A 20,554-nucleotide genomic window follows, 5' to 3' on the forward strand; every position below is an offset into this window, starting at 1 on the left:
CACCTTCCAGGCTGCTGTGCCCCTGTTAACCAGAAACCTTCCAACTTTGTATCCCTGATACCCAACCTCACAGAATGGGGCCGTAATAAATTCTAGCTGATGGAAAAATGCTCAGAAGGACATAACAGTAGATGTAACTGAAATAATGCTTAACTCCATGATTAATAAAGGACTGTCCTTAACCCTAAAAACATAATGGCACTGAGAACACTGAGCTTTTTTGAACACTGGCACTGGGAAATAGTCCCTCTAAGCAAGAGAAGTAATTGTCAGGGAATAAAGGGGGTGGTTACTTAGGCTTAGCCATGATGGCATTGTAATCCAAGACAGTACATTGTAATCCATCACCGTTCTTGACAGGATTGATGGATCTTTAGAAGGAGGATTGATCCTTCATTAACTAAGTAGATTCGCCTTTAAAAAACTGTTTTGGGGGGAAAAAACCGGGGGTTGGTCGGGGGGGAACCCAACTGTTTGGGCAAGTGGACAGATGTGGTGCAGTCATCCAGATTCTTTCTCCCGCCCTGCTTCCCAAGTCTAATTCATTGTCAAGTCCTGTAATTTCTCTTTACAGAAAGCCATCCCATCCACATCCAAAGCTTTCATCTGAATAGTTTGTTTGTTTTATTCATTCTTTCCTGGAATGTGGCGTAGCTGTTAACCGATCGCCCTATCTCCCGCTTGCCCTCTCCTGTGCATTCTCCACAGGACCTGTTGGAAGATCTTTCCAAAACACAGATGTGATTGTGCCATGATCCTTCAGCAGCTCCCCTACCCCAGCACACCCCCTATCCTGCACTATCCTCCTTGCCTTTGCCTCCGCCTTGAATATGCTTCTCTCCCGTCCCCCGAGTGAACTCCTGGTGGAAGGCCCCAACCAAATATCTTCTCTGACAAGTCTTCCCCAGCCTTCTCCCCATATCCGTCCAGCAGAGTTGAATCTGCCCTTCTTAGCCAGCCCTGGAACACGTGCAGCCTGGACCACAGTACTTTGTCCACGGGGTTTCTGGGTTTCATGTCACTCCCATCCCCAAACTATGCTCCTGGAAAATGGGGATTATGTTTAGTGCATCTCTGCTAAGTCCAGCTCCCAGGGTGGTACTAAACACAGAGTGGGAGTTAAATAAGTGTTTGTTGATTGGCAGGTTATAGAGACAGGAATGTGAGGTTGAAGACGCAGTTCCACTGACCCAAAGTGCTAGGAGAGTAACACACCCTGTGTTTTTTTTATAAATATAAGCTCACATATGTTTTGACTGCAATTTTGACCTGGACAATTTGTCATGGAAGCCCCTGTTCTTATTCCCCATTCCCCACACTCCTATCTGAGAAATACAATTGACCTGTTTGTGAAATGAGCACCTGCTTCTGTGTACAGTCTCTCCCCACTGCCCATTACTGGATGAACAAACTACCTATTTCCTTACACTTTTAATAAATGTAGCCACAGATACCGTTAAAAGGCCCTATCCACACTCCCTGGCTATTTTATCTGACTGTGAACACCAGTGTCAATTCTTTTTCTGTGGGCCCTTCACCATTACTAAGTAATTGATCACTTCATCCAACTCAGACCCAGGTTTTCTGAAGTTAAATGCTTTGTTCTTTCTGATATACCACCTGTCCCTCTCCCAGGCTGGTGTGTTTCCTCCTATACCACACTGCTCACACTTGAACTACAGAGCAGTGGTCTTCAGGCAGGTGCTTTCTCCACTCGTTGATTCATTCCTGCATCAAACTGCTAGATTGTGGATATGTCATCTTACCCAGAGGGACCTCAGTCTACTGACAGATTATCCTGGTACTCCAATCAAACAATAACAAATTGTAAGATAAGTGCCTGTTTTTATTATAAGATAGAGACAAGTTGCCATAGGAGCACAAAGGGAAATTTGACAAATGAGGAGTCGAGGAAGCCTTCCAGGAGGAGGTGACATTTCAGCTGGGTTTTGGAAAGTTAGTGGGAAGAGAAAAGCATTCTAGGCAAAGGAAAGAAGTAAAGGCCTGGGATGTGAAAAGGTAGGGCAAGTCTCAGAAGTTGAGGGTTGGTGTGCCTTACACTGCTGGATGCTTTAAGACATGGGGAATGAGTCCCCCTCTCCAAGGGGTTTTCTTCTGAGACGAAGCTGGGTAGGAACTGCGAGGGCCCCACTATAGCTGCCTCCAAAGTCCCCCCCGGCCCCCCCCAGCCCAGGTGCTCCCATGGCCGAATGAGGTTCCCGGGGCTGTCGCCACTCCCACTCCCACCCACTCCCACCGCCTAGGCAGTGGCATCCCAAAAGGAAAGAGGCAGGGGAGGAAGCAGATAAGAAAGACAGCTTCTGTTTAGACACAAATATCTTGGTAATCAGCACAGATGGGATGAGAATACCAAAAAAAGTGCATGACAGTTTAGAGAGAATTTGGCTAAATGTTACATATTTTTAACATACCTGTGTGGAGTTTTTGGAACAAGCACCTGAATCTCTCAGAGCATGATAGTTGGGCCTGGGGGTTATACCTCAACCAAGTGACGTTTTTACTTCAGAGATGTTCCCTTCCCTAGCCACAAAAGTGTCCTTGTGATTTTTTTCTCCCACCAAAATAAGGCGCAGGACTTGTCTCTGACGCTGTGTCTCCTTATTTGGACGGCAAGCTGTGTAACATATTTCTCCCCAGCGTGAAGCTTCTTGGCAGGCTCTCGAGGCCACGTTTTGGTGGCTTCAGAGTTATCTTTGGATCTGTCAAAAGTGCTAATGGGCTTTCTGGCCTTCTTTAAGCTCCTCATTTCTATTTTCTTTTTACTTCCATCCTCTCCTAAAAGAAAAATGCATGTAATTCATCAGCAGTTAAGCATTTTGCTGAAATACTCAGCTGAGGGCCTTGTATTTTTGTTTGCGAGAATAGCTCTGCCATGTCACTGTCTCCAGAACAAACCCCACCCTGACATCATTAGCTCAGCACTCCTCAGTCCACTGAGCAAGAGATAAGCTCCTTGACTAACTCAGACTGCCTTTCTTTTTTGTTTTATTTGGCTTTTCAGGTTTGTAAAAGGCAGGTTGGTGTGATGGTAGGAGCAAGTGTTCTGGCTTCAGGAAATCTGATTTTGAAACGTGGCCCTTTCTAACTAGGTGACCTTTGGAAAACTACTAAATCTTCCTGAGACTCAGTTTTCCCATCTGTAAAATAGAGATGATAATGCCCTTCTCAGGGTTTTGGAGAAGATTAGAGAACCAAGGTAAAGTGCCTATTGTCTGGCACATAGGGATTTTTTTTTTCTCTTTCTTTAGGCATAGTTTATGCTATGCTTTTTTTCCCCCTGAATACAACTTTACCTGTTATTTTAATGGTATAAAAGAAGAGCATAGCCCCGGTTGTCATTCCATACACCAGAGCATCATCCCATACACTGGAGAGTGGCAGGCTTGGTCCCCTGTCGCGTACCAGCGGCAATGATCTCTCTCTCTCTCTCTCTCTCTCTCTCTCTCTCTCTCTCATTTTCTCTCTCACTATCCCCCTAAAATCAATAAATATATCCTTAGGTGAGGATAAATAAATTATAAAAAATAAAAAAGAAGAGCACAGGTTTAGAGACAAGCCCACCTTAGACTGAATAATGCCTCATCTGCCTACTGTCTAACCTAGGTCAAATTGCTTCGCTTTCTCTGTGCCTGTTTTCCTATCTGTGTAAAGAGATCATAATACCTGTTCAAGGAGTTGTTTCAAGATTAAGTGAAATAATATATGTAAAGCCTTGTATGTTGTAGAAGTTTAAAGTACTTACGTGGGACAGTATAATGTAAGGAAAAGCAAATGGGCTATGGAGTTGGATCTGAGTCCAAATTCTGACTCCCAGTTACTGGGTCTCTCCCAGACTTACTTTATCTCTATATATTGGGAAGAATAATACCTCAGTGGGTTTTTATGAAGATTGCATAAGATTATAGATACACGGTACCTGATATGGTGCCTAGTACTTGGTAGGTAGTCAGTGTATGGAGCTATTAATTCACTCTTTATTTATAAAGGTCGACGGTTAACCTGGTGCTCCAATCAAACAATAATAAATTGTAAGATAAGTGCCCGTTTTATTCCCAATCCCTACATAATATTGTCAAAAAGTACTTTATGCTATTTTGCATATAAAATCCACCTGGTTTACTTGAATTTATGGGTTATAGATCTTTCATTATTATAAATTGCAACCCTTGGCAATAGCGTTCCTTCCTTCCCCACGTCCTTCATTTTCAGAGGATTATATTGTGTGGCATTGAAAAGCTGTACCATTGAAGAAATTAGCATATTTATGTGTATTATTAAAGTCAGGTGGGTATAGAAAGGGTTGCAGAAATGAAACACATTACATTTCTTCTGAAATCTGAAGAGCACCAATCTATAGTACTAATTAAAGGAATGAAGCCTAGGCTACAGACAAAAGCTAGTTAAAACACTGCTTTGTCACAACTTGCTGCTGCTTGCCTTTGATTTTTTTTCTTTTTGAGTGAAATACCTGGAAATTGTAAATCTTCTAAATTATTTTCATTCCAGCCAAGTCATTTTAGAGAATGTGAACTGTGGAGGACGGGACACCAGCCGTGATGACAAGAGAGGAGCACGCTGGCCTTTGTGGGTGGGATCTGTTGGACAGAAACGGGCTTTGCCAAAAGCATTTTGGTCCCTGGGTACTTTGTTTTGCTGAGACGTGTGGCAGAGTGCACTGGGAAAGTTCTAGGATCTGGGGTCAGAAGATCTGAGCTGCAATCCTGGCTTCGTTGCTTACTAGACTTTTTGATCTTGGCATCTCTCTGAGCCTTGGTTTCCTCATTTGGAAGGTTGCAGACTTCCTGTCTTGCTTACCTTCAAGAACTTCTATGAAAAACAGCGCAGCATTGTGGATGACCTCATGTTGTAAACTGTAATCACCACACAGGTATACTTGCTCAGACTTCTGCGTCTCTAACATCTCTTCCAGCTCTGCACTTCATGATTTTATACATGAATGGGATTCATACTTGGTCCTCAGGTACAAAGAATAGGGCAGGAAAAGAGGAGAGTATCCTTCCTGATTATTTTGTTTCTCATGCTTTTATTAGATACTGCTTGTAATAAGAACCAACAAAATAAGGCACAAACCTCCCTTCTTCTCTCTCCTAGAGAAATCTGACAGAATACTTTGTGGCTGTGGATGTAAACAACATGTTACATCTGTACGCCAGTATGCTCTACGAACGCCGGATACTCATCATTTGCAGCAAACTCAGCACTGTGAGTAGACAGTCTTGAGATGGGCTTTTTAATTATTGTATTTCAATTGAAGGATGTATTGGAAAGATTAAAGAAAATGTTAGAAAAAGAAATCAGCCACAGTCCCCTCAGATAGTAACATGTCATCTTCATTAATTATTCATGTCCCTTTAACGGAGCCAATGCACATTTCATTTATTCTTAGAGTTGCACAATCAATTATAGTTTTCCATTTGATCTTGTGTTATGAACACTTTGCCTACTTCCACATAAGTGTCCATCATTGTCAGTTTTTACGTGTCTATATCTTATTCCATTATACTGATGTGTCATCATTTATTAAATCTTTCTTCTCTTGGTGGCCATTTCAGTTGTTCATAGGTTAACCCTTTAGTAGGTAACCCTGCACTGAACATCTTTTGACTGCTTTTGACCACTCCTGAGTGGAATTGTGTGTATGTGTATGTGTGTAAGCATACATATACATACCTACACACACTTCTTGGTCATGTATAGTGGGATACATGTTCATAGCAGCATTTGTTTTTCTGTTTTAAACCTGGAGAGGGACCATATGGCCATTAACAGAGAACTGATAAATTGTGGAGTAATCATACAATGAAATACTATATCGGTGAAACGAACATTGTCAGCGTGATTGGGTCTCTAATACAGAATTTCAAGTAAAAAAAATGTGCTACAGAAGAACATACAGTATGATTTCATTCATAAAAAGTTCAGGTAGGAAAAACTGAATGGTACATTATTTAGGGACACATACAAACTACAGTGGGGAGGAGAAATGATTAACACACATTTTAGGTAGTAGCTTCCTCAAAGGAAGTGAAAAGATTATAATTGGGAAGAGGTGTACAGGGGACATCAAAACTATTGTTTTTTGTCTTGAGCTAAGATAGTGATCAGGAAACCTTTCTATAATGGGTCCAATAGTGAATATGACTCAAGGCCAGATGATCTTTGCTGCCACTACTGGACTCTTGTAGGTTACAATCAGTAAACTAGTGTCTGTGGCTGTGTTCCAATAAAGCTTTATTTACAAAGATTCTGGCTGTAGTTTGTCAACCAATGAGTTAGGTGCTAGCTTTTGGAGTCTTATGTGTTTTTTTTTCTTTTAAACGATGCTTATTTGATATACATACTTTTGTATATGCACATATTTGAGAATTTTTGAAAAGTTAAAAAATAAGATACTAAGCCCTTTTGTCATGAAACTTTACAATACTGGATAGAGACAAAGTAATTCTTGTATAAAGGCCAAGAATCAAAATTGCACAAGATTTTGCTGTGACAGTTTTATTTTTATTTTATTGATTTGAGAGAGAAGAGAGAGAAAGAGAAAGATATTGACCAATTTGTTGTTCCACCCATTTATGCATTCATTGGTTAATTCTTGTAAGTGCCCCAACCATGGATTGAACCCACAACCCTGGTGTATTGGGACAACACTCTAACCAACTGAGCTACCCGGTCAGGGCCTACTGTGACAATTTTAGAAACCAGAAGAGTCGAATAGTGTCTTGAACTTCTAAGGGAAAATGATTTCTAACCTGAGACTTATATACTTATCTAATGGAAGTCTCAGAGGAGCATGGCAGGAGCCCATACCACACCTGTCAACCTCGTGGGTCTCTCCTCTTCCTCTCTGCCTTCTCCACTGTGGATGAACTATCTGTCCTCTCTTGGGCCAACCACTCTGCTATCCACCTGACTTCATATAACAAGTATTTTTCATGGCACTGTTGTGGACACTGGGGATACAACAGTGAACAAAATAGGCAAAAATCTCTGTTCTCATTAAGTCTAGTAGGGAAGACCTTGAATAAACAAGGTAAGTCAAGTATATAGTATTCATAGTAGTATTTACAGTAGCGTAATGATAAGTGGTAAGGAGTGAAATAAAGCGGAGAAGGAGAGTGGATGGGGAGTGGTGAGGTGACAGGGACTGCGATTTTAGATAGATGACCCAGGAGTGCCTGATCGAGGAGGTCACACTGCAGTGTCCTTCTTCCTGACTGAAGGGCATTCCTCTCGCAGTCTGCATCAGTATGTTTTCTTTTCTTCTGGTGCATCTTATGAGCTTACTAATATGGTATAACTAGAGGTCCAGTGCACGAATTCGTACATGGGTGGGATCCCTTGGCCTGGCCAGCCCCGATTGCGGCCGATTGGGCTAGCAGCTGGGGGGAGGGATTGCGGGAGGTTGGCCTGCTGCAGGAGGTTAGTTGTGGGAGCACACTGACCAGCAGGGGGCAGCTCCTGTGATGAGCGCCTGCCCCCTGGTGGTCAGTGCGCGTCATAGTTACCGGGTCATAACGGTCACTTAGGCTTTTATAAATATAGATTTCTCCTAAAGTTAACAGAACTTCCTTGATCCACACCTGCTTTACGTCATTTCTGTTTTCCCTTTTAGAGTAGAGTTATTTCACTTTACTGTCTAATTTCTCTCCCATTCTCTCCTTAGTATTCTATGGATTTAGCCCCCTCCTCTCCACTGAGACAGCTTTTGTTCAGGTCACCAAAGACCTCAGGTCAAGTAAAATTAAAATGAGTTAATACTAGCAAAGCTCTTAGAACAGAGTCTGGCATATAGTGTATGTATATGTTTATAATAATAACATCTATAATGGGAAGTCAGATATTGTTTAAAATTTTAAATCAAGAAATAAGGACATAAGTATTGTATGTGATTACTATGAATAAAGGATAAGGAATATCATGAGATGGTCTGCTGCTCTTCAGTATACGCCTTTCGTGCTTTCTCTTTCATTTCTAAGGCTATAAATGTGTTACTTTGATTTAAAAACTTTTTGTAACAAATAGTTGATTCTTAACTGAGCTCTGCACTTCACTGATGGATGGTAGACACCTCTCTAGAGAGAGTGGCCTCCTTATATCTCACGTTCAGTCATTGGCATCCTGATCAGCCAGGTGCATTTTTCCACGGACAAAGCAGCCAAGTAGACATCAGTTTGAGCCAAGCCTTTGGACCTCTCCAATTTCAGAATCTTAACAGTTTTCTAATTGTTCCCTTTTAAAAACTTCCTCAGTAGTGGCTTTTTATTATCGTTTTGATGAGAGGCAGAATACAAAGGCTACTTTAGCTGAGGTTTCTGAGGACCCTCTCGACAAATTGAGGATCCTGTCATACCTTGACAAACCACATTTTTCTCCATTTTTTTTTAAAGATGAAGGCTTAATGCTCCTCAAACCCATTAAACAGCTGAAAGATAAAAGCTGTCCAACACTCTAGAATGCCATTTTCTATAAAAATGACTCCGTCAGTAGAGACAAACCCAGCAATATTTAGTTCAGAGTCAGGTAATATTCATTTCTGGCTTTCTCGGTCAATAATGTGATAATTCTGTATAAGAAAAATGTAAGTTTTTGTTTTCTTTGCTCAGTTCATGTATATTGATTGTTTTCCTTTATAAATGATAAATAGGGAAAGCTTAACTAAATCTTGTTCTCTAATGTAAATACTTCAGTTGATTTCCTCTAGCACAAAGGCCTCATTTTTCTTCCAGATTCTCATATCTCGAGTTTAATTCACATTGCTTTTTGGTAGCTCTTATGGATAGCAGGTGGGTGTAAAATAAGACCTTTATACAGATGATATGTAATTCCAACAGCCATCCTGGAAGGTTGATAATATTCCCTTTTAACAGCAAGGGGCATGCAAATAAGTCATCATGAGTCAGTGTTGAGGTGGAGACCTTGGCTTCGGACAAGGGACAAACAACCAGGAATTGCACATACAAAGGACTCTTAGCCCCTTCAACGTACTTGCCTCAGGGACCAGGTCATGTTTATTGGTTGCCACCTCTCAAACTATTGTCAGAATTTTTGTGTGTGACTGTCACAAGGGCCAGAGACACATTGTTAAAAGATCTCTCCCACTGAGGGAATTTGAGAATCCTCAGAAAGAGCCAAAAAAAATCTGATGGATAAGATTGCTGGTTTGGGTAACAATATGTCCTGATTGTATAATAATTAGAGGAGCTTCTTTTGTAGTTTGTAAATAGGTCCAAGACTACCAAAGAAGTATGCTGGCAGCACCCACAGACTCAGCATGCAGAACACCCTTGTTAGAGTCATCCTCTATATTTTATAGGGGAGGGCCTCAATTCTCCCCCATAGCCTTTTAAAATTCTTTAAAGTGAACCATTTTGAGCCACCTACTATGTGCCAGGCACTGTGTAATCATATTTTTTTCCATTAGCTCTTGCAACAACCCTAGGAGCTACTTTTATTCTCTTTTGCAGATGAGAATATTGGCACTTGGGAAGTTGAAGTGCCTTGTCTAAAATGACCAGCAGTGGTGGAATTAAAACCCACTTCACTTGGCTCCAGCCCCCTTCTTACTACCTCATACAGCCACCTTGGTAACTCTCCATTTGTCATATGTTCCCTTTGACACTTGTCCCCAGAGAAATATTCTCAGTATGATTCTGTTGACCCTGGATCTGAAATCACAGAAGGAATGTCAGCCTGGCCATTGCCTTTTAATGCACATCTAAGCTTTCTTCAGATTTAGTGAGCACTTCCTATGTGCCTGGCACCTCTCAGCACCAGAGAAACAGAAGGCTGATGCCAGGAGCCGGTCCATCCTTGCTGCTTGACACAGTCGCTGCAGGGAAGAAACATCTGCACAGCATATGTTTCAAGGGACCTGGTGTATATGGCACACTGTTCTTGATGTGTTTGCTCCCCTTCTTGGCGCTATGTGTTTTAACCAAGGTCACCTCTCCGAGAAAGGTTGTTTCCCCATGTAGGGATTTTCCCCTGAAGTTAGGGAGGGAATAAAACCCCTTAACTAAGTGCCAGGCGGGTAGTTGGTCACTTTAACTAAGAACAGTCATGCTTAAGCTACATAATCTTTACTCCCTGGAATGGAGATAAGAAACGCCCTAACCTTTGGAATAGAAATTGATAGGATTAAAATCAACTGGTATAAATACAGATGTAACAAGACAACAGGAGATAGAACCTAGAGACAGAACCTAGACAGAACATGGCAGGAGAACTTGGCTGGAGAACCTGGAGAACCTGGCTGGAGAACCTAGCAAGAGAACATGGCAAAAGATCCTGACCAGAACCTGGCTACAGAACTTGGTTGGAGATCCTAGACAGAACTTTGCTGGAGATCCTGACCAGAACTTGGCTGGAGAACTTGGCTAGAGATCCTGGCTAGGCTACTGATCAACTGAACGCTGTCTCCGTGTCATTCATTCTTTGCCGACTCCGTCCACACCTTTGGGGACCCCTGGACCCGCTGGGGCTGGACCCCAACAGGCTGATATGTGAATTTCTAATGGACACACTTACTCTCTTAGCCAGAACCCCATTTCCTTGAGCACTGTTCAGATCCAACTCTGTCTATGTGGGGCTGGCCTCCGCTGTCTCCCAGCCCCACTGGTGCTGGTCCCTGCAGTGAGCACAGGCTGGGTGGGTCCCTGGATCTTACCTTCCCTGACTCACTGTGGCTGCAGGGTTCCTGTGCTGCAGCTCCTGCCAGCCCTGGGTATCTCTTCCCAAATCGCCCTTCCCATAATTTAGGGCTACTGCAAGAAGTTTTAAAAACTTAAGAACATCCAGTACATGATGACAAAGGCATATTTACTATTCCAGAATAACATATATTTGTTTTATTCAGCAAATGCTTTTTAAAACAGGTTCTTAGAAAAGAAGCACAATTTAGTGGTAAGACTATGACCTAATTAATTGAGCCTCCACACCTAAGTATTTGAAAAGGATTATTACTTTTCTGATTGTCTGATAGCACCCCATTTGGGGGGGGGAGAGGAACTAAACTGGTATCTTTTCCCTGTCAGTTTCTTCCTAAGTATTAGCCCTAGAGAATGTGGGTTTTGGGTAGGCCCTGGACACTGATGGCCTGGAGAGTGGTGAGCCATAGTTCTGTCTTCCCACCAGCACCCTCAGGTCTAGCCCTTAGTAGATGCTTCTGTGTTAGTGTGAAGGGATGGTTACCCACACCCCTTTCTGTTTGCCTACTCTCACCAACAGCTTCCATTGTCTTAGCACCACCTGATCTTGTGACCTAAGAAAGCCAGTTTGTGAACTTGCAAGTTTTTCAGATTTGGCTTCATTTTCACATCTCTGCGGGTGAACTCCACCTGGTCGTGACCATGCCAGCCTCTGTAAGGTTTAGGCACCTGAATGATGTGTGTAGAGCTTTCCTAGCTGCTCTGGCCTAGAAAGAACTAGTCCTGTTTGCCTGTCTGCAGCCCTTGAAGCAGAGATGAGAGTGGCAGCTTAAGAAGGCTTGAAACACTGGACCAGAGCCAAGGCCTCTTTGCCTGCACACTCCACTCTGCATGTTCCAGCCGTAGGAACAAACTGCATTATTTTGTTTCAAACTGTGCTCAAGGGAAGCCAAGACCTTGTAACTGGAAACTTACCAAACAGAGGATTCTAAGACTAAATTTAGTGTTCTATTTAAAAAATAAAATAAGTTGAACATTTTGTTTGTTCATCTTTTATATGTTAAAAAAAACAGAGAGATTAACCTAGTTCATACTAGCAACCTAAGAAGAGTATTCAGAGTGAGAAGAAAACTAATCCTTTTGGTGAAGAGGGAAAGCCTTAACAAAATGTAATGAAGTGGCATGAAATATAGACTCTGCAGCCAAACTTCCCAATAGCATAGCCTCTCTAATCGCCATCATATAAAATTTTATTGTGGCTCAGAGAATATTAAAAACTGTTAGAAATAAATGAATGGAACTTCCATTGGCAGGAAGTAGGAGGAAAGATTGGTATGTTTTATTTACGTGGTTTTTCTCTGGTTTTTAAATGTGAATACAATTAAATGCTTTTGAACTGTGTTCTTCATTTAATTAGGTGTAGCTGGAATTAAGAACCTTGAGATGTTCTACAGACCAATATATAGAGTATAAACAGTTTAATTGGTGATATTTTAATTTGCTTGTAACTTCAACCAACCATGGTCTCCCAACTAGTTCTTACCTCCTCTCCTGCCTCTTCTCCCACTGCTTCAACAAGCATTGAGTGTTTTGGACTAGACACAGGATTCATATTGCTAGTAATTCGCAAATGCTAATCCATGGGTTAGTTGTGATAGAATCACCCTAAGACTTGTTAAAAATTCAGGTACTTGGACACCACCTCCAGACATTCTGGTTCAAAAGGTTTATCATTGAACCACAGAATGTCTGTTTCTTAAGGTTGCCCAAATTTTTGGTACACAGCCAGATTCAGAAACAGTGAATAAACAGTTCTTTAAGACAAAAGAAAAAAAAGATATTTATTCTTTCCTTATTGTTATTTTTCATCATTAGACTCATTTTCATTTTGAGACTACATAAGGGAGCCTGTTTGAGTTTGTTTGGAAGACATGAGTACAGACCCACATTAAAAAAAATTCTTTGTTTCCATAATTTTCTTTGGGAGAGCTTTGATTTTGAGATTGCCTAGTCTAGAACAGGACAGAGCTAAAAAAATAAATAAATAAATAAATAACCTATTTAAGCTCTCAGGAATGTTGGATGCTGATGCAATCCACCACTGTAACTTTGGGTACATGGGTATAGACTAGAGAGGTGATGTTTCTACTTAGCCATTGCATTGAGAACATGACAGAGAATCTTGTTTATTATTTACTAGAGGCCTGGTGCATGAAATTCGTGCACAGGAGGGGGGGTTGGTCCCTCAGCCTGGCCTGCACCCTCTCCAATCCGGGACCCCTCAGGGGTTGTCCAACTGCCGGTTCAGTCGGACATCCTTCTCACAATCCGGGACTGCTGGCTCCTAACCGCTCGCCTGTTTGCCTGCCTAATAGCCCCTAGAGATCTCTGCCTGCTGACCTGATGCCCCTAACTGCTCCCCTGCCAGCCTGATCACCCCTAACTGCCCTCCCCTGCTGGCCTGATTGCCCCCTAACTGCCCTCCCCTGCCAGCCTGATTGCCCCCTAACTGCTCTCCCCTCCTGGCCTGGTCGCCCCTAACCGCTGCTGCCCTGCTGTGTGGGTCCTGGGCGCAGGTATCTGGCTCCCTCCTACCTCCTGTTAGAGTCTGGTGCGCGCTGCGGGACCCAGAGTCAAGTCCCCGCCCACATGTGTGTGCCTCAAAATCACGCAAGACCCAGACCCAGCCAGCCCCACCCCCATTGGGCAAGACCCAGACCCGGCCGGCCCCAGCCCCGTGAAGTCCCGCTGGCGCGTCACGTCCCCGGCCAGCACCAGGTGGGGATGCAGCATCAGTTACATCCCTGGCTGGTACTGGGCGGGGACTCAGCCTCCTGCTGATTGGTCATTATGTCGTGAGGGCATGATGACCATTTGCATATTAGCCTTTTATTATAGATTAGTTGATTTGTGAAATAAATTATATATTCTTTAGATTATAGAACTCAGCTTATTTTTTATATGTCTCTTATGAATCACATCTCTACCAAAAAACACTAATGGATAATATTCAACTCACTGATACCTTAATATACTTGAAAAGCTCTAAATGGCACCCACATTTTCAGGCACCTCTGTGGATTTCATTAAAGAAATTTGAACACCTACTATGTGTTAAGTCAATAAGAACAAGGACTCCTTTTTCCTCTGGTTTCTGAAGGCTGAAAGGTTGGTCATTTTGGTGAGTGAAGGTAGTGGGATGTGAGGTTAGGCCAAGCAGTCAGGGGTTGGTACAGATCTTATGAAAATTCACATTTTTTTCTCTTCTGCTCTCTTGATAGCTATGTAGTCTACCAGCTCGATGATTCAGACAGCCTGCAGGTGTTATCTTTTCCCAAGATAAAGGACAGCATGGCTGTAGGAGAGAGCGCCAAGCTTCAAGCCATGATGGTTTTGTTCAGTTCCTACCTTTGTACTTAATCCTCCCCATGTTATTCACAGCCTCTCAGCCTTGGGCAACTTACCTGACCTCTCTGAGTCTCTGCCCTCTTCTGTAAAAATGGCAATAGTATTAATACCCTTCTCACGGTTGTTGAAAGGATTCGATGGTCATAGATATGATAGCATATACCAGTAGCCCACTCCTGGGCACATGCTAATCATTCAGTAAATGCTGACTCTGAATCTCACCTTTGAGGGACAATGAACCCTGATTTGACTTTCGGAAGCAGGGAGGACATAGAGATCCTGGAAGAGGTCTGAAGAAGTAATTAGTCTAATTGGTGATGGTAGATGGTGAATGAATCCAAGCAACAGAGGATAGTCATGGCAACTCGAAAGAGGCTTTCTGTATCCACCCACTTCTCATTAGTCACATAGTCATTGACTAACTTATCATTTCTTGTTCAGGTCTCCACAGTCATCATTACTTAGCACTAGAATGGCCTTAAGCTGCTCTGTTTTCTTGACCCACTATTACCACCTGACCAGCCTCCCAGGGAGGAGGACTGACAGCTTCTGGTTTTCATTCTTCCAGGCTCTGCTCTGATGCCTCTCCCCTCTCTCCTCTCTCCCCTCCTCTCCCTTCCCTTCCCCTCCCCCTCTCCCCTCTCTCCTCTCTTTCCTCTCCCCTCTCGCCTCTCCTCTCCCATCTCCTCCCCCCTTCTCCTCCTCTTCCTCCTCCTTCTTCCTCTCTCTCTCCCCCCCCCCCCCCCCCCCCGTCCCCCAATTCTTGCCCCAGGCAGAAGTAATGATTCCTTCTTTATATGCCAACACACTTGCACCTCTATTATTATAACACCTCTTTCATAATGCTTTTGTGTTGAAGTTGATTGTTTGCATTTTGATATGTCTCTGTTAAATTGTTTGAGGTCATGGCATGTACACATAGTGGATACTCACTTAATTGTCAGATTATAGCACAGAGGCAGTCTCCTGTGAACTAAGAGCAGTTTCTGGAGCTAGACTCTCCAGGTTCATATCCTAGTTCTACCACTAGTTCTGTGACCCAAGGTTCCTAAATGCCAAGCACAAGGTACTTGACATTTAGGAACCTTGGTTTCCTCATCTGTAAAATGGGGATAATAATGCTACCTGCCTTATAGGACTGTGAAGATTGAATGAGTTAACTATATATGAAGTACTTAGAACAGTGCTTGGCAGATGGTAAATGTTGAATTAAGTGGTCATGATGGAGGCTGTATTGTAACTTTAATCTCTCTAAGTTTACTATCACTTTCTAAGGTTGGATTTGGCCAACAAAACTCTACCAGGAGATTCTTTTTCTTTGCCTGTGTCTTTAAATCTAATAACTCCTACCACCTGAAGGTTCCTTAGTTTCTTCTCTGTGTATGGATACCTGACAGATGGGTACTCATATTCAGTTCTTTTAAAAAATGTGATTCATTAAAGCAATAGTGTAAATTAGCAACATAAATTATGATTTTAGAATATTTTCAAAAAATATATAAATATCCACTTGACTAGACTTGAGGCGGCAAATAGATTTCTTCTTGACCCTCCGGCCATGTCCTGACACCACGTCGGTTTGTAATGTCTGTCACAGGCACAGGATGGAGGAGGGCAGACCCTTGCTGCCCCTGCATTTAAATGACATGTTGGCAATCCCAGTGTGACCTTGCCTTTTCCTTTTTCATCTTAAAGAAAAGTGTGCACTCTTCTCGCTCACGTGCTGCGGCTCATTGACTCTGTAGTTTCCCATACCGTTGTTTCTGCCTCGGCTTTGGTAGTGAAGGCTTTTCTCTGGCAGTTTTAGTTGCTCTGAGGTTTTGAAGTGTCAAATCTTGGCATGAAAGCTTCTTTTCCTGGTTAATAACTTAGCTCTAATTACTCTACTCGTTGGTTCTTTAGAAAGGGGGGCGGGAGAAGTGATTGAGTAGGCAGGTGATTGCCTGGGAAAGCTTCCTTTTGACTGGATGATCTTGCTGTTAGAGGAAGACATTCGACTCTTCCCCATGTTGGTGTGTTGGTTTGGGGGTGTATTTTTCCCCCTTACCTTTCTCCAGATAGTGGAGAAGCAAGACATAGAATGCATTCCACCCAACTGTAGAAAAAAAAAAAATACGACTTGAAGAAAGACTGCTCTTCCTCCACGACCATAAGTAAAAATAAAAATAAAGAAGCATTACATCTTTACTTCCAAGAAAAGTAGGACAGTCTTCGCTCTTTTCCTTCTTTCCACTCCCATGTCCAGCTTCTGTCTAGACTAACTGGAGGGCTTTGATTCTGAGGCTAAGTTTTCTTTTTGCTAAAGCATCTTCATTTCTTAAAAGCCACCCCTACCCTCTCAAAATGTAGTAAACAATCTGAATGTAGCTGAATCATTTGTAATTAAAGGTTTTTCTCATACCCTTGGAAGGGTGAGTAGGTTAACTTTCAGAGTCCCTGTAGATTTTACTTAAAATTCATCGCTGAAGGTTGAACATTTGAGAATAAGTAAAAAAATAAACAAACAAAACACACACACACACACACACACACACACAAAACCACAACACTATTTAATCGTGGCACCATTTATTTCCTGATGACTACAAAGATAGTTTATAATGACGTAAAAGAATGTAGTTCTCAAATTAAGAAAGCTGACTTCCACAAGACATTTTATACAGCTGTTCTACATAGGATGATTCTTGTTTGAAATTAGTAGACTTAAAAATGACCCATCTTTAAATATAGTAATCTGGTATTCTTTCTAACTGTTAGTTTTATCAATTTCCTGATGTTTGGATTCAGAGGAGACTTACCAATACATCTAATTTGATGAAGCAGCTGTCAGTTTGATATTTTAACATCTTGAGTTCTAGGATGTGAGTGACTGTGACCATCTGATTTTTTTCTTCTGTCAGATTTTGGAACTTGGAATTTCAATACCTTTCAGAAATTTACAGCTCCTAGTTGTGATCTATTAAGCAATTGCAATTTGTTAAAGTGTCTGGTAATCTTGCCTACCATTCTTCATGATGTCCAGCTAGGGGCATTCTAACATTCCCCAAACACTTACTCAGCACCTGCTCTGTGTCAAGCTTAGTAAGAGATAAGGAGAGGAATCAAATGTGTGCCCTGGCCCTGAGGAGCTCACATCTTTAGTCTCATGCCCCTAGTCTCCTAAAATCACCTACCTCTGAGGTCTCAGAGTGTCAGAGGCCAAGCACAGAGGATTATTGTGCCCTCCACACTCAGGTGATGGAGAGAGATGGCTGAGAGGTGAGGGTTCCTAGATAGCACATGAATTCCAAGTGGGCCTCATAGCTACAGAGATGAGAAAGCAAGACCAGCTTTGAGACATTCCCTGTTTTACTAACACTTAGTCAGTAGAGCTGACAGTGAGCTGGGGCAGAGGAGGCACATATTTCACATCAAAGGACAGCGATTCCTCTAGGTCATAAGTTGTCAAAGCTGGAAGGGGGCAGGGGGAGCATGTAGTGCAGCCTCTTATTTTCCACAGAGGGGAAATTGAGACCCAAGAGAGGAAGTGGCTTACTCAGATCAAAAAAGAGAATTAGTGGAAACTCCATGCAAGTATGTGAAAGGGAACATGACGGAAACCCAGACTTTCAAATGGGTGCACCAAATTAGTGTTTAAACCATCACTTTGACAATCATTACGTCGTCGTCTAGAATTTCCTATGGATTAAAGATACTATACCACCTTAGTAAAATGTAACTAATCCCCAGAAAAATTGTCAGATCTGTGTTTGTTTTTAAAATGTTTATTTTTTGTTAATCGGTATTTTGCCCTAGACTTTTGTTCATCTCACAGCAAGGCAAATGCATTTCTACCTAATTTGGCCGTGCTGACAGAAACAGTATCTCATCTAGTTCAGAATCCTCAGCACAGTGTATGGGCACAGGGCAGGTACTCGAAACATAAATTTATGCATTGTGGAAACACAGTGGCCATTCTAATCTGACAGGCCTGGTTGTGAGTCCCAGTTCTGTCACTAGCTATGTGGCCTTGGGCAGGTTATTTCACCTCTGAGACTGTTTCCTTATCTGTGAAATGTGGTGATGAGGGTGTATGTATGTAAACACACACACACACACACACACACGCACACTCCTTTAAAATAATACTTTGCAAGATTCTAAATTCCCAACATGGTGCCTAGCACATAGACTGTTGGGATTTGGTTTTTGTTGTTGTTGTTTTGTGGGGGAAGGGGGTGATTCTTACTTTTATTCTGTTAAATTTCAGAGCTACCATTGGGATCTAAGAATGTGACAATCTGGGCACTATCTCTGAGAAATACCTTAAACTCTTAAACAAACAAACAAAAATGTGTCTGTGATTTTTTTTTGTCATTGATCACTCCTCATTCATGTCCTATCCCCACTGCCTTCTCCCTTTTTCTTCCTTTGCCTCAAAGAAAATTAATGAAGCCGTATAGAAAGCTCCAAGATAGAAGTGACCTTGTGCATCTTTAATTGAGGACAGAATTTGCTAAAAGTGCCTCCAAAAACCCACTAGTGGTTTACTTTACAATCTGTGTCCTGGCTAGACTGGCTATTGGCTGTATAATTTGTCTAGTTTTGTCTGGAGTCTTAGACTATTCAGCTGCTTCAGGGCAAAATCTTTTGGGGTATCATTAAATGGGATTGATAATTGGCTTCTGATGAATATTCATTGTGACTAATGACTTTGGGCAAATTTTACACATACTATCTTTCTATTCTCCCACTGAGTGAGAGTTTGATAGGATCATTTTCTTCAACTTACACTTCAATTAAAATATTCACAATACCCCTTTCCTGATTACTATCTAAATTCTATACTTTCATTACTTTTTAATTTTGTATTCTGTAAGAAATGAACATAGGCCTTTAGGAACCTTATTTTTAAAAATAGGGTTGGGTTTAGAGTTATTTTTCAAATAAGTGGCTAATGATAATTTACAAGACATAATATGTTATTTCTGATTAAGCATAGATATATCGTAACACTTTTCTTGTGGTCAACTTGGCCACTCTCCCTAAGTAACGGTACACATTGTTTGTGCTATTTAGTATTTGGTAAAAGAGCCCAACAATCCCCCACCCCCTTTTTTTTCTTAATCAGATGGGTAAATGCATTTTATTCCAATTGCAGAGACTTGGCCCTTAGAAAAACCCCAATGAAAATGATGATCAAATACCTTAAAAGTTCGTTTTTCATGAGAGATAAGATATTTTAAAATCTTGGCATCCAGCTTGGCAGGGGCTTTTTTTTTTTTTTTCTTTTCCTTTTTGAGGTTAAGGAGACATGAAAAGAACATTGTATGAAGATAAGATCTCTGCCATTTTACCACTTGAAATAGGCTTTAGACTCAAACCAGTTTAAGCTAAAAAGAGGCTGGTAATCAAGTTCTGTTTCAACCAGGAACATTCTATTGAATGACTTTTTCAAAGAGAACTCCAAATGAATTATGTGATGATAACTTACATTTGTGTGGCACCTTGTAGGTTTTAAAGTGCTTTTATTTCTCTGATGTGTTGTAGAGTTATATTATGGAATGAATGGATGAATGAATTCATTAACTTGATTTTCCAAGAAATGGCATATCTTGTGTCTAAGCTTACTGGCATTGTTTTGGAATTTGAGTCATACACCCCACTCTGTGACATTCATGAAAATATTGGTCCAATACTATTAAAAGCCAAGCCACGAACTGTCTTTAGTCAGGGGCATGTCAAAAGAATAGGGAGAACTATTCTAAGTAGAACTATTTTTTATTTATTCAGAAAGATTGCATTAGCTGGCACTTACATGCATGTTGTACCATCGAGACCATGGAGAGGAAAAGAGAGACCAACAAGTCTTTGTGTACTTTACAATGAGAGGACACACATGCAGTTATAGCCCCATTGATAGTGGGGTGTATGCCCAGGAGAGCCGTGTGAGGAAGGTAGCACTTGGAGGAGTTTGCTCTGGGCACAAATTCAGGCCAGTTTAGAGGACAGGTGGAAAGAGAGAAAGAAGGAAAGGGAGTACATAATGCCTCCTACATCTGCAAAAGCTTTATTCCAAGGATAAACTTGGAGAAGGCGGGAGAGACTGTGGCTGGAGATGCTGCTCTACATGTAGACTGGGAACTGGTGGAGACATGCCTGTTTCAGGTGTGTCCCCAAGGACTTCCGAGTAGGGTGTTACACGACCGGACCTGCACTTTATGTAAGAGTACTTTGGCAGCTAAAGGGTGGGCAGAAAGAGCTGGGCCCCAAGGCCAGTGTCACCCCCCCAGCTTGACTTCAGGATGAAATCAAAATAAAATTGGTTCATTTTCTACATTTTCAACACCCGCAAAGATTCTCATCTCTTCTAAAGCTGAAGAGATTAGTCATGTATAATATGACAGACAGTTTCCTTTATATGGAAGCATATTAAAATGGGTTGAGAAGGCTGGGTTAAACCTACAAGCCTTGGTGTG

General features: G+C 41.8%; 1 protein-coding gene across 5 annotated transcripts in view; it reads left to right on the forward strand.

Annotated features, from left to right (window-relative positions):
* The window catches only part of DENND1A (DENN domain containing 1A), a 461,262-nt gene that overhangs the window by 234,947 nt on the left and 205,761 nt on the right, over positions 1 to 20,554 (forward strand). For all 5 annotated transcript variants that reach the window (XM_070430715.1, XM_070430714.1, XM_070430712.1 and 2 more), the window contains one exon: positions 5,134 to 5,244. In XM_070430715.1, the coding sequence (XP_070286816.1) occupies positions 5,134 to 5,244 (111 nt within the window). The remainder of the gene's footprint in view (positions 1 to 5,133; positions 5,245 to 20,554) is intronic.

Source organism: Myotis yumanensis, unplaced genomic scaffold (genome assembly GCF_028538775.1).
Source record: "Myotis yumanensis isolate MYYU_CA2020_CCGP unplaced genomic scaffold, mMyoYum1.0.hap1 SCAF_12, whole genome shotgun sequence".
NCBI lineage: Eukaryota > Metazoa > Chordata > Mammalia > Chiroptera > Vespertilionidae > Myotis > Myotis yumanensis.